The sequence below is a fragment of the Bison bison genome, unplaced genomic scaffold (assembly GCF_000754665.1).
Source record: "Bison bison bison isolate TAMUID 2011002044 unplaced genomic scaffold, Bison_UMD1.0 scf7180017864251, whole genome shotgun sequence".
Lineage (NCBI taxonomy): Eukaryota > Metazoa > Chordata > Mammalia > Artiodactyla > Bovidae > Bison > Bison bison.
The window spans coordinates 1,413,314-1,427,526 of record NW_011494823.1 but is presented as its reverse complement, the minus strand read 5'-3'; the positions used below and the strand labels follow the sequence as shown (position 1 = coordinate 1,427,526).

At 45.1% G+C, this 14,213-nt stretch overlaps 1 protein-coding gene across 1 annotated transcript in view; it reads left to right on the top strand.

The window, feature by feature from the left end:
* The first annotated feature begins 5,141 nt into the window (after positions 1–5,141).
* Positions 5,142–14,213, top strand: part of LOC104994123 (2-acylglycerol O-acyltransferase 2-like) — a 15,146-nt gene continuing 6,074 nt past the window's right edge. Inside the window, exons 1-2 of the mRNA XM_010847586.1 lie at positions 5,142–5,232; positions 13,712–13,890. Coding sequence (XP_010845888.1) covers positions 5,142–5,232; positions 13,712–13,890 — 270 coding nt within the window. The remainder of the gene's footprint in view (positions 5,233–13,711; positions 13,891–14,213) is intronic.

Sequence of the window (14,213 nt, the reverse complement as noted above, 5' to 3'; positions counted from 1 at the left end):
GACCACCCAGGCTTTTATAACTGAGTAACCCCCAGAATTTTGTGTGTGTGTCTTTTTTGAACCCTCAGCATCCTCCCAATGGATGATCCAGGGGAATGTCACAGGAGAATCCTTACCTCCCCTTTTCTGTGGTTCCCTAGGCCTAGAAAATTTTTCACTGGTCCCTGTGTCTGAGTTTTCCTGTACACTCAACCACTCCCACTGGAGGTTTCTTTTATATCCTGAGAATCTTTTTGTCTGCGTCTGGTCGCTTCCCTCACAAGAGAAACTGCAGATTGGACTTCCCTTCTTGCTTGGAGCCTAGGACACAACTCACTCACACGCACTTGATCACTGAAAATGCCCAAGCACCAAGGAAGTACTTGTAGCCCAATTTTCCCTACCTTGACTTGTGCACGAGGTTGCCTGGTTGCCTTAGTGCCAGCTTTCTCTCTCCCACGTAGCTCCCACTGTCCTCCAAACAGGTCTCAGGTTTTTCTATGACTTCTGCAGACAGCCGGGCTCCAGTGTAGCAGGCTACCCATAGTGGGGTGGGACACATCTTCCCTACTATCAAAGTCCCACCTCCATGCAGGCACAGAGAACCTGGAGGAGCCCCCCAAATTGTGGGAAATAAGGCCCATCAGCCCAAACCCAAAGAATGGACTTGGAGACATGAGGTGCAGTGGGAAGCAGGGCTTTAAGACCTAAAAGTTGTCAGATATGGCAGAAAGTCTCAGAGGCTATCAGGGTTGGGCAGAGCTGGAGCCCCCTCCTGACATCAGGCTGCTCTTTGACGTGGAAGAAGTTCTTGGACATCATTCCTTACAGGGGACAAAGGACCTGCTGGGGCCCAGCCTGGTGACACCGCTTGATGGTGACAAGTGGCACAGGAGTCAGTCAGCACAGCTCTGCCAGCATCCACCTGTCCTGACCCAGCCTCACCCTCTCAGGAGTGGGTTTTGCTAGGGATCCGAAAGTGGTAGAGATGGCAACATAGGAGCTACTGAGGGAGCAAAGGCAGAGAGGAAGGAGCAGTCAGAGCACAAGTGGGAGAGATTTCCTGGTGAGGGTCAGGGTCAAGGTGAGTTTTTGGGAACCTAAGGCTGAGGTTTAGGCCTTTGTGCAGCAAAGTTCTATTGAGATAGAGAGGGAGCAGGGCAGACAGGGTCCCTGAGGTTGCCTGGCCTGCTGTCTGGGGGACTACTGTCCAGTCCAGAGGTCAGAATTGATCCCCCAGGTAGGGAGGAGCTCTGGGAGGTGCTTGAGCTGGAGTGGGTCATGGACCAGGTAAGAGAGGCAGTGGATGATGCCTCAGGCTGGACCGAGCATCTGTCTCAGTGACCCCAGAGCAGGGCAGAGTCAGCTGTGTGAGCAACTTGCTAGTGAGAACCTACTACCTGCTGGGCTCTGGGTGGATGCTGCACATACACTAAGAACCACTTTCTCAGAACCTACTATGTGCTGGGCTGTCTGGGAGGATGATTCAGGTGTGGAATCTCAGTGTAACTAACCGTGACCTCCTCGTACAAATGAGGTTCATATCAGAGAGGTTAAAAGCCTTTCTAGAATCCTGGTACCAGTATGAAAGCCGCATGCCCAAGTGTCCTGCTCTCACCTTGCCTACTGTGGCCTCAAATTCAGCCCAGTTGTACATTGAGAAGATCAATGGCACCAGCTATGCCTGTGGCCTCCCAATGCCACCTGCACTGCGTGCCCATACAGCTCACATCCTCTCCCATCTTCACCTGTAAATGGTTCAGCCATAAATGAGGGGTCAGTCAATGCCAGTTCTTCCTTGCCCCTTCCATTTATAAATGCCTGGAAGTGGTTTTAAAGACTTGGGAGAGTTTGTGTCAATCATGAACTAGGTTTGGATTTTTCTTAGATTCTATGTCTTCCTCTCACTCCCTGCCAGAGAGCTGACCTGAGTGTTTCCTTCTTCAGCAAGTTGAACTGATGCCATGTTGGTCAAGTTACATCCTTAGTGGGAGAATGGATAGAAATAGATGTGTTGGAAGATTCCTTCTTTCAGCTGCTTCAAAAGAGGTTCTGAACAGAAAACAACAGCATCAAACCCTGGTCTTATCTATAAATGTCAATGATGAAGGGTCAAAAGAGTCTTTCTGCCTCAAAAAATGTTAAAAATGTCAGAAGTTACTGTTGGAATTGCCCTAGATTATGCTTCTTAATTAATTGTGGTTAAACATCAGGTTTTTGTATTTTTTGTTTTTTCTAAGATACCATGGACTTATCTATTTGTAAAATAAAATATAAATTACCCAAGAAAAGAAGAAAACAAAGATAAACAGTTCAAATCTAACTTTCAATGATTAGTTTCAATACACATAGAAATACTGTGCCACATTGCTCTAAGGTTTCTGAGCAGTTACTCTTAAACTCTGTACTTACCTTGTCAGGAACCAGTAACAGGCAGCTGGTGGACAAGGCAGGTCCTCAGACCACACAGGAGCCGCACTGCCCCAGGAAGTATGGTGGTGCCTGGCTGTTGGCCTGCAAGGGGATTGTGAGGTGAGGCTCACAGAACCCCTGGTGGACTGTTGAGTGCTATACACGGGTCAATAGGGGCTGTCGTCTCAGCTCCTGATACCTGGTAGGATGAGGGGCTCTGGGAAGGGAAGGACTTGTCTGAGGTCTCACAGCTGGAAAGTGGCCAAAGCAGGACTGGTCTCAGCCCTCTTCCAATCTGCCTTGGACACTTTAGCCCAATTCAGGACCACTCTGATGGGCCATTTTGGTTCAGTTTCTCTCTCTGCCCAATTCCACTACCCTCCTGCCTCATAAACTTTTCACAGAGAGGAAATGCAATGAATAAAGTCATGTCCATTCATGATGAGGAATTGGAAATCAGGACCCCAACTTGATATCTCTCTACACAACAGGAAATAAGACGTCTGAGTTTACCAAGAAGGAGAGAGGATCTGCATCCGTGGGACACTGATATATTCCAGGTGAGATGTAAATTGGTGCTGTTATTTTGCGAAAGCCTGACACCACTACTCTGTAGCTGGTGCAATCACACAGCCTTAGATCCAGCTGTCCCTCCGACCGTTGAGAGTGTGGGAGGGAGAAAGGACACAGAGACAGAGACCACTGAGAATGCTGGTGTCAGAGTTGACCAGAGGTTGGCTGTGGGAGTGAAAAGCAGCTTTCACATGCAAGAGATATTTAATCAATATTTATTGAATCAACAAAAGACTAGAACACAAACATATCATAAAATGATATTCAAATGAATAGTGAACATTATTTTTCACAGAGACATTTTTAATTACACTACTCTTTGCATCATGTATGGGAACAGTATGTTTAATTTATTAAGCCCAAGAGAAAAGATAATTCACTGACACAATGAAATATCCAAACATCCAAATATCCTCATTTAAAATTTAAAAGTACTTTAACTATAGACATTATCAGGTAGAGCAGAATTCTAATCCAGATCCTCCCAAATTAAGTTTCTATCTTTTAGAAAAGTCTCCTCTTGACAGAATTGTTTTTCCTGTAAGCTTAGGTTCAGGAGCAGATTACCACAGTGCTTGCTCAACCCCAACAATTGCCCATGACCAGCTAAGTGAAGGATGACCATACCACAAAGCCTCCAGCACCATCATACACCTGCGCAGGGGATCTTTCAGCACATGATTTCTGATTCTAATGAGACAGCTATTACTGAGAATGGCAGCAATTTCTTCATCAGCCACTGACTGAAGCTTATTTGGGAAAATGGTATTCTTCCTGAGAGAATTGCTCCATAGCCTCTTTACTTATAGGCCTTTTTCTTCTCTTCTGAAGATGCATCTTTTCCAATCCTTATATTAACTTCAAACTTGGCCTGAAGCTGATGAAAGAACAACTTACCAGACAATCCACAAAACAGAGCCAAGGATGGAGGCTGCCATGTTGTCCCGCCCCATTAGGTATTTTTAAATGCGATCTGCATTAAGCATTGAGAAACACTGTTAAGCACAATCAAGTATACAAGGAATCCCAGATCTGAGCAGTGAAAGTGCAGAGTCCTAACCAGTTGACCACCAGTGTAATGTGTAATGACTTTGGAAAACTCTATAGCTATGTGGAGACCGTAGAAAGGGTAGGTGAGGGAGCTCAAGTTCAGTTCTAGATAGGCTGTCCTGGAGGTGCCAAGGAGACTAGCAGAGAGGATGTCAAGTACCCACCTACAAAGTCAAGTCTGGAGCCCGGGGGAGGTCAGGCAGGAGATGCAATTTGGAAATGTTCATCCTGTAGACAGATTCCAAGGCCATGAGCCTGGATGAAGTCTCTGCAGGACAGAGAATGGAGAGAAAAGGGAAGGTCCAGGGACTGAGGGACAGGAGGACCCTCAAACACTTAGCCTGGTGAAGGATAAGCGCCACTGTGGAGACCCAGGGGCAGCCAGAGGGGCAGGAAGCAAACCAGGAGAGGGTAGTGTCCATAGGCCAAGTGGTTTCAAGGAGAAGGGAGGGACCAACTGTGTCTGAGGCTGCTGAGAGGTCAAGACAAGAGCTCAGAATTGACTGCTGGATTCAGCAGCGTGGAGACCACTGGTGAACTTGTCAAGGGCAGTTTCATGGAAGAGTGATGTCTGAAGTCTGGAGGAGGGAGGACAGAATGGGAGGGGAGGGTGTTTAATGCAGATGGCTCTTTCTTGGGTTTTGCTGTGCAGGTGAGCTGAGGAATAGGACAGGAGATGGAGGAGACGGTGGGACTAAGAGAGATTTATATGGCAACTGTGATGGGAAGATATGTGAAGAGGAACCACTGACCTAGTAGGTGAAAGGAGACAATTACTGTGGCTAAGTAGTTGGGTAAGTGAAAAGAGGACAGGATTGCCCTATACTTGCTGCTTCACTTGCCAAATAATGGGTAGGATGAGAGCAAAGGTGATCTGGCAGATAATGTATTGCCTGAGGAGTGAACTGTACTTCTCTTCCTCCATACTCAGCTAGGCTCAGGCCAGGTGTCTTTAAAGATTTCTCCTAGGAAACCAGTTCCTGCTGGGGCAGGTGCAATGAGATCTTAGGGCTGACTGGACACCCACCCCCAGGCCCCATAAATGCTTAGATAAATGCTGGCAACAATGAAAACCAGCAGGTGTCACAGAGCTCAGAGAAGCCTCCAGAGCCAGCAGAATAACCATTATGGTGGAGTTCGCGCCCTTGTGTGTGCCATGGAAACGCAGGCTGCAGACATTGGTGGTCCTGCAGGCGGTCAGCTGTTTGGTGTCCATGGGTAAGGAGAGCTGGGTTGGGAACGGGCACCCTAGGGCACCTGTCACATCTGGTACACACTGTGCACTGATGGGGGAATAATCCCCAGCTCAGCGCCTGGAGATCACCGGGAATTAGGAACATCTTGCTCAGCTGGCCTTGAAGGAGCTTTGGGAGCTGTGTCTGACTAGTTGCACCAACCCCCAGCCCAGCCTGGGATCTGGGAGTGTCAGGAACAGCACAGGGAGGTGAGGTAGTCTTGGGCCTGGAGCTAGAGGGAGGGCAGCTGAGAAAAGGTATATGGGCCCACTGGTGCCAGGAGCAGGAGCTTGTACTTTTCCCTTATCTGAGGACAAAGGGGAGGCCCAGGTGGGCTTTAGTTATAGAAGTAACATGGTCCAATCTGTGTGTGATAGGCTGCAATTCAGGGATCTTCTGTGTTGAGGTGTCTGGGGAAGACAGATCACAGGGAGCAGTTGTTACCAAATCAAATTTGCACCAGCTTGCCCAAGCACAGGAAAGCTCCCATGCTGACACTGGGTTGTGGTGAAAGAAAGTGCAGTATTTACTGCAGGGACCAAGCAAGGAGTCCAGACAGTTTTGGCTCAAAACACTTGACCCCCTCTCCCTCCCTCTCTTGAATTTCAGGGAATGGCTTCTAGAGACTGGGTGGGGTAGAGTTGCTTGGGCACATGATCAGCCCCTAGACAGTTGTCTGATTGCTTGGTTAAGGTAACTGGAAGCCAACATCACCAACCTTCTGGTTTCCCCTGGTTTGAGGTCTATGGGCTGGTGAGCAACTTCCTCTACCTGGTGGGGGTTCAGTATCTGCAAAGAAGCTCAAAGATAAGGCTCAGAATACTATCTATAGCACTAGTTTTTGTTCAGTCACTCACTCATGTCCACCTCTTTGTGACCCCATGGACTGCAGTACGCCAGCCTTCCCTGTTCTTCACTACCTCCCAGAGTTGGCTCAAACTCATGTCCATTGAGTCAATGATGCCATCCAATCATCTCATGCTCTGTTGTCCCCTTCTTCTCCTACCTTCAATCATTCCTAGCATCAGGGTCTTTTCCAATGCAAAGAGTTAGCTCTTTGCATCAGGTGGCTGAAGTATTGTAGCTTCAACTTCAACATCAGTCCTTCCAGTGAATATTCAGGATTGATTTCCTTTAGGATTGACTAGTTTAATCTTTCTGTCCAAGGGACTCTCAGGAGTCTTCTATAGCACCACAGCACTCAGCCTTCTTTATGGTCCAACTCTCACATCCATACATGACTACTGGACAAACCATAGCTTTGACTAGACGGACTTATGTTGGCAAAGTGGTCTCTGCTTTTTAATATGCTGCCTAGATTTGTCATAGCTTTTTTTCCCAAGAAGCAAGTGTCTTTTAATTTCATGACTGCAGTCACCATCTGCAATGATTTTGGAGTCCAAGAAAATATAGTCTGTCACTATTTCTATTTTTTCCCCACTTACTTGCCATGAAGTGATGGGACTAGACGCCATGATCTTAGTTTGTTTTTTTTGTTTTTTTTTTAATAATTATTTATTTGGCCTTGCTGAGTCTTAGTTATGACATGTGGGATCTAGTTCCCTGACCAGGGATGGAACCCTGGCCCCCTGCATTGGGAGCTCAGAATTTTAGCCACTGGTCCACCAAGAAATTCCCATGATCTTAGTTTTCTGAATGTTGAGTTTTAAGCCAGCTTTTTCATGCTTCTCTTTCACCTACATCAAGAGGCTCTTTTGTTCTTCTTTGCTTTCTGCCATGGGCTTTCCTGGTAGCTCAGTTGGTAAAGAATCTGCCTGTAACGTAGGAGACTCCAGTTTGATTCTTTGGTCAGGAAGATCTGCTGGAGAAGGGAACAGCTACCCACTTCAGTATTCTGGCCTGGAGAATTCCATGGACAGAGGAGACTGGCAGGCTACAGTCCATGGACTCACAAAGAGTTGGACACAGCTGAGTGATTTTCACTTTCTTTTTTTGCCATAGAGTGGTATTAACTGTGTATCTGAAGTTATTGATATTTTCCCTGGAAATCTCTATTCCAGCTTGAGTTTCATCCAGCACTGCATTTGGCATGATGTACTCTGCATATAATTTAAATAAGCAGGGGGACAATATACAGCCTTGACATATTCCTTTCCTAATTGAACCAGTTCGTTGTTCCTTGTTTGGTTCTAATTGTTGCATCTTGACCTGCATACAGGTTTTTCAGGAGGCAGGTAAGGTGGTCTGGTATCCCCATCTCTTTAAGAATTTTCCACAGTTTGTTGTGATCCACACAGTCAAAGGTTTTAGCATAGTCAATAGGGCCAAATCCAGCCTCCTGATTGTATTTTTGTAGAGCCAGAGAGCCAAGAATGGTTTTTACAATTTAAATGCTTATATTAGAAATTATTTTATACCTAGGCAATATCCTCCAAATTGCCTCTTGAACCTCACATTCTGAATTACAGCTCTGAATTCTGAAAAGATTCCTTACCCTGGTCTATGGAGGCTAGCAGTGGGCAGAGAGATGGGATCCCTTTTCAAAGATACTTAAGAGGTTGTCCACAGGCAGAATGTACAGACTGGTAGGAAAGTAAGGGTTTCCAGTGGGCCAGTAAATGCTGCACATGTAGTGAACAGCTGGCTCACGCTGGACATAGAGCAGGCATTTGGGGGAGGGGCAAAGAAGTGGCTGGAAAGGTCAACAGGGACCTGTCAATCAAGGTCTCAAGTCCCAGAAACATGGGTTACTTGTTTACTCTGTTCTTTTTTCTTTAATGCACACACTCTCACAGGAAGGTAAGCTCCTTTCAAACAGGTGGTCTTCTTCTCATCTGTGTCTCCAGCTCCTTGAAGAGTTGAGGCTGATAACTGTTGAATGAATGAATGCTGGGAGCATGATGGAGCACAACAGTAGAACTGAATGTCAGGTCCTATCCTACTAGTTTGCTGTGTGACCTTAACCAACCTGCCTATCCTCTTAGTAAAGTGTGGTTTTACATTTTTCCTTCTGGGTATTGTGAGGGGAAAGAAGGGATCTTCCTTTCTCAGGGACTGGAAATACTCCCAAGTTTGGCATTGCCTGCTGACAGGAGTTAAAAGGTGAGTCCAGGGTGAGGTATACTGTGGGGTGAGGAGAGTTCTTTTGGTCAAGTGGAAATGCAAGCATTTTTAAAATCTTTTTTTTTCTGAGTGAAAAGTGAATCCATGTTATTGTAACTCATCCAAACAGAATATGTGTTCTAAAAGTGAATCCTACCCCGCAGGGAGCCACTATGAACAACTTGGGTTTTATTCTCTAGACCAGACATGGGAGTTGCCATTTCATGGGTACAGAGTTTCAGTATGGGAAGATGAAAAGAGTTCCAGAGATGAAGGATAGTGATTGTTACACAACAGTATGAGTGAATTAATGCCATCGACAATACACTAAAAATCATTTCAGGTATATGCCCCAAAATGGGAATGCTGGGTCTTATGGTAGCTCTATCTTTGGTTTCGTAGGGTATCTCCATAGAGTTCTCCACAGTGCCTTTGTCAAGAAAACCATAATTTGAAAAAATCCAAGCACCACAATGTTCATTGCAGCACTATTTACAATAACTATGACATGGAAACCATCTAAATGTCCATTGACAGAGGAATGGATCAAGAAGATGTAGAACATATAGATAATGGAATATTACTCAGCTATTAAACAGAACAAAAGAATGCCATTTGCAACAACATGAATGGACCTAGAGATTGCTATGCTGAGTGAAGTAAGTCAGATACAAAACGACAAATATTGTATGATGTCATTATATGCAGAATCAATTAAAAGGGTACAAATATTTTTATTTTTTTACATATCATAAATAGAGTCATGGATGTAGAAAACAAGCCTATGGTTGCCAGGGGAACCAAGTGGGGAAGGAAATTTTGGGGGATTTGGATTGACATATACACATTACTATCTATAAAATAGATTAGATCTAATAGATAGAGTGCCTGATGAACTATGGATGGAGGTTTGTGACATTGTACAGGAGACAGGGATCAAGACCAAGAAATGCAAGCAAGTGCCGGGGTCCAGCCCCGGTGGATCCAGGGAATTCGAAGCGGGGATGGCGTCGGCGAGGATCAGGAAACAATGGCTTAATTAAATGTTAATTAAGGATATAAAGAGTAATAGAATAAGGATAGCTCAGTGAGGAAATTGAGTGGAGAAAAGAGGCTGAATAATTCAGCCAGAAGGTGAGAGAAAGAACGACACGGGGAGACCAAGCTTCGGTGAACAAGGCCTGCACTTTATTTTCCAAAGTAGTATTTATACCTTAAGTTATGCATAGAGGATAATGGGGGAAGGGGTAGAGTCATGCAGTAAGCCAGGCTTTCTTCCTGCAAACTTATCATATGCAAAAGTTTAGGTGATTTGCATCATCTTCTGGCCCGGAGGCCTATTAACATTTTAAGACCCTTTCTTCAGAAAACTTATTTTTCTCTAAAGGTGATTAGTCAGGCGCCACCCTCCAAAAGCATTAGATAAAGTTACATTCCTACAGGGAAAACATGTGGTGGGCTATAACAAGAAAAAGAATTAACTGAAGGGTCCAAGGTTACAAACATTAAAGCTACTACTTACACCAATTATATTAATCAATACACTGCCAGGGACACAGCAGGTAAGGGATATGGAGACTTAGCAGCAAACATTGGCCCAACAAGTGAAAAACCCTTCACCAATACAATTTCTAATCAATCTTTTAACTGCTCAAAGGAATCTGTATTTAGACAGTTTAGAACATCTCATGCCTCTCACAGTTGGGAGGCTCTGAGCAATCACATGTGGCCAGAAAAACCTATTCAGGCAGGCTAGAGGACTTCCAAAGGAGTTTGTAAGTTGAAACACTATCACACCCAGGAACTTTATTAACTGGAGCTGTAAGTTAACTCTTTTTTCAGAGAGAGGTAGTGGTGGACAGGCCCCCGTAAAGTCAGAGGTGTAGGTGAGAGTACAAAGCAGAAAGTAGGCAGACTCTGGTTTTGGGGGTAGATGCTCAAGAATTTCCAGGGGGACTCCTGAGGCTCGATCCCGCCTCTGTGTATGCCGAGCCTCCTTTCTCATGACCTTTGCTATGGGCGGAGCTCCTCACACCGGCTCCCAGCAAACAAGCAAAATGGGTTTCTGAGGAGGCTTTACAAATAGCTGTGAAAAGAAGAGAAGCAAAAAGCAAAGGAGAAAAGGAAAGATATACCCATTTGAATGCAGAGTTCCGAAGAATAGCAAGGAGAGATAAGAAAGCCTTCCTCAGTGCTCAGTGCAAAGAAATAGAGGAAAATAATAGAATGGGAAAGACTAGAGATCTCTTCAAGGAAATTAGAGATACCAAGGGAACATTTCATGCAAAGATGGCCTCGATAAAGGACAGAAATGGTATGGACCTAACAGAAGCAGAAGATATTAAGAAGAGGTGGCAAGAATACACAGAAGAACTGTACAAAAAAGAGCTTCATAACCAAGATAATCACGATGGTGTGATCACTCATCTAGAGCCAAACATCCTGGAATGCCAAGTCAAGTGGGCCTTAGGAAGCATCACTATGAACAAAGCTAGTGGAGGAGATGGAATTCCAGTTGCGCTATTTCAAATCCTAAAAGATGATGCTGTAAAAGTGCTGCACTCAATATGCACTGAACTGAATAAGCAAATTTGGAAACTCAGCAGTGGCCACAGGACTGGAAAAGGTCAGTTTTCATACCAATCCCAAAGAAAGGCAATGCCAAAGAATGCTCAAACTACCACACAATTGCACTCATCTCACATGCTAGTAAAGTAACGCTCAAAATTCTCTAAGCCAGGCTTCAGCAATATGTGAACTGTGAACTTCCAGATGTTCAAGGTGGTTTTAGAAAAAGCAGAGGAACCAGAGATCAAATTGCCAACATTTGCTGGATCATTGAAAAAGCAAGAGAGTTCCAGAAAAACATCTATTTCTGCTTTATTGACTATGCCAAAGCCTTTGACTGTGCGGATCACAGTTAACTGTGGAAAATTCTGAAAGAGATGGGAATACCAGACCACTTGACCTGCCTCTTAAGAAATCCATATGCATGTCAAGCAACAGCTAGAACTGGACATGGAACAACAGACTGGTTCCAAATAGGGAAAGGAGTACGTCAAGGCTGTATGTTGTCACCCTGTTTATTTAACTTATGTGCAGAGTACATCATGAGAAATGCTGGACTGGAGGAAGCACAAGCTGGAATCCAGATTGCTGGGAGAAATATCAATAACTTCAGATACGCAGATGATACCACCCTTATGGCAGAAAGTGAAGAAGAACTAAAGAGCCTCTTGATGATAGTGAAAGAGGAGAGTGAAAAATTTGGCTTAAAGCTCAACATTCAGAAAACTAAGATCATGGCATCTGGTTCCATCACTTCATGGGAAATAGATGGGGAAACAGTGGAAACAGTGTCAGACTTTATTTTTTTGGGCTCCAAAGTCACTGTAGGTGGTGATTGCAGCCATGAAATTAAAAGACTCTTACTCCTTGGAAGGAAAGTTATTTAATATGCTAGACAGCATATTCAAAAGCAGAGACATTATTTAGCCAACAAAGGTCTGTCTAGTCAAGGCTATGGCTTTTCCAGTAGTCACGTATGAATGTGAGAGTTTGACTATAAAAAAAGCTGAGCACCGAAGAATTGATGCTTTTGAACTTGATGTTGTAGAAGACTCTTGAGAGTCCCTTGGACTGCAAGGAGATCCAACCAGTCCATCCTAAAGGAGATCAGTCCTAAGTGTTCATTGGAAGGACGGATGTTGAAGCTGAAACTCCAATACTTTGGCTACCTCATGCCAAGAGCTGACTCATTTGAGAAAACCCTGATGCTGGGAAAGATTGAGGGCAGGAGGAGAAGGGTACGACAGAGGATGAGATGGTTGGATGGCATCACCGACTCAAGGGACATGAGTTTTGGTGAACTCCAGGAGTTGGTGATGGACAGGGAGGCCTGGCGTGCTGTGGTCCATGGGGTCGCAAAGAGTCGGACATGACTGAGCAGCTGAAGTGAACTGAACTGAACTGAACTAATCTATAAAATGGATAACTAATAAGAACCTCTATAGAGCACATAGAGCATTGTTTATATGGGAAGATAATTTTTTTAAAGTGTGGATATATGTATATGTATAACTCATTTACTTTTTTGTACACCTAAAATGAACACAACATTGTGAATTAACTATACTCTAATAAAAATTTTATAAAAAAAATACTAAAATACAAAAAATTGTTTTGATGATAAGTGTTATGTTTAATCTATATTTTACTACCATAAAAAATTGAATAAACATTATAAACTGCCCCAGACACAACACTGAACTCCCAAGCACGACGGCAAGAATATCTGTGTGTTGTTCACAGGTGTATCACCAGCATCTGACACACTGTAGGTGCTCTGAATAAAGTGAGCCTCTGTGAGCCCCAACCTACTTAGCTTAGGCATTTTACTACTATTCAGACTGGATCAAAATCTTGCCTCCTGGAAGTCGGCCATGAATGACAGGCCCAGCCTACCCTACTTTCATTTGGAGTACAAGTGGAGGTTGACCTTCTTAAAGAGTTTGAGAGCATGGTGTTAATATTTTCTAAGAATGAGGTCCATTGGCATCAGATTAAAGACAGCCCCACAGACCACCTGACCCTGAGTTAAAGTTGGGATTAGCCTGTGAAAGGAACTCAGAAAATCCTGAGTCTGGGATGAATTCCTCACTGCGCTACTCCTAGCCCTGTTGCACTCCTGATGGACAAGGCAGGCATGGGTTGCCCTCTTCTTCTCTCCCTCCTTCAGTAGGATAGCGTATAGCAGTGGAGAAAAGAGCTGAGCAAAAGCTAAAGAGCACCGGGAGTTGTATCAACACTGAACAGCTTAGTGTGGCCTGAACATGGGGTGCAGTGGGGCTGGAGCAAGAGAGAGCAAGACAGGCCACCAGTGGGGAGCTTGAAATCAGGCTGAGCTGTTTGAGCTGAGCCTCAAAGTTGTGATAAATCATGGGATCATGGGAGGACTTTAGCTAAAGGGAGGATCTATCTACAGACTACAAGATTATGGAAAGGTGTGCTGGGGGTAAACAGGAAGTGGAGACTGGGTAGAAATAATCTCTATTGTCTCTGGGGTCTCATAGAATGGACACTAGAAAGAGTTCTTCCTGTCACATTTCCACTAGGCGTCTATCGGTGAATATAGACAGAGAGGGAGGTGGAGGGGGAAGACCCAATGAGAAAAGTGTCTGGTGCTGTGGGAAAAAGTGAGTTTGGACTTAGTCTTACCTGGTCTCAAATCCAGGCTCAGGGTGACACTAATTGTGTTGCTTGTATTCCCTCTTCCTTGAAGGCTTGGGAAGCTGATTCCTTCCTCCCGGGGTGAGGACTGGACAGAAGAGTGCTGGGCAAATGGGGAGAGCGTGTTCCTTCACACTGCTGACCACTACAGCTTCTGCTTCCCTTACCAGCCATTCTCAGCTACGTGGTCTTCATAGGCCTCCTGTTCACAAGATTCTGGATCATCAGTATCTTGTATGCAGTCTGGTGGTACTTGGATCGAGCGAAGCCTTGGCAGGGGAGCAGGCACATTGACGTACTAAGGCGCTGGTCTGTATGGAAGTACATGAAGGACTATTTCCCCATCTCGGTAAGTATGGGGCTGGCTAGGGAGTGGTTCAGAGAAGGAAATGGCAACCCACTCCAGTGTTCTTGTCCGGAGAATCCCAGGGACAGGGGAGCCTGGTGGGCTGCCGTCTATGGGGTCGCACAGAGTTGGACACGACTGAAGCGACTTAGCAGCAGCAGGGAGTGGTCAGGACCATCGTCCCCATGTGTCCATGGGGAAGTGTGCCCCTGTGTTCAGTGAGTAGAATACTGGGCTTGGAGGCAGGAGAGAGGCTTCTACCACCATGTGGCCTGAGAAGAGTCAGTTTCTGTCTGGCTATGTTTTCTTGTGTGTGGAGATGTGGA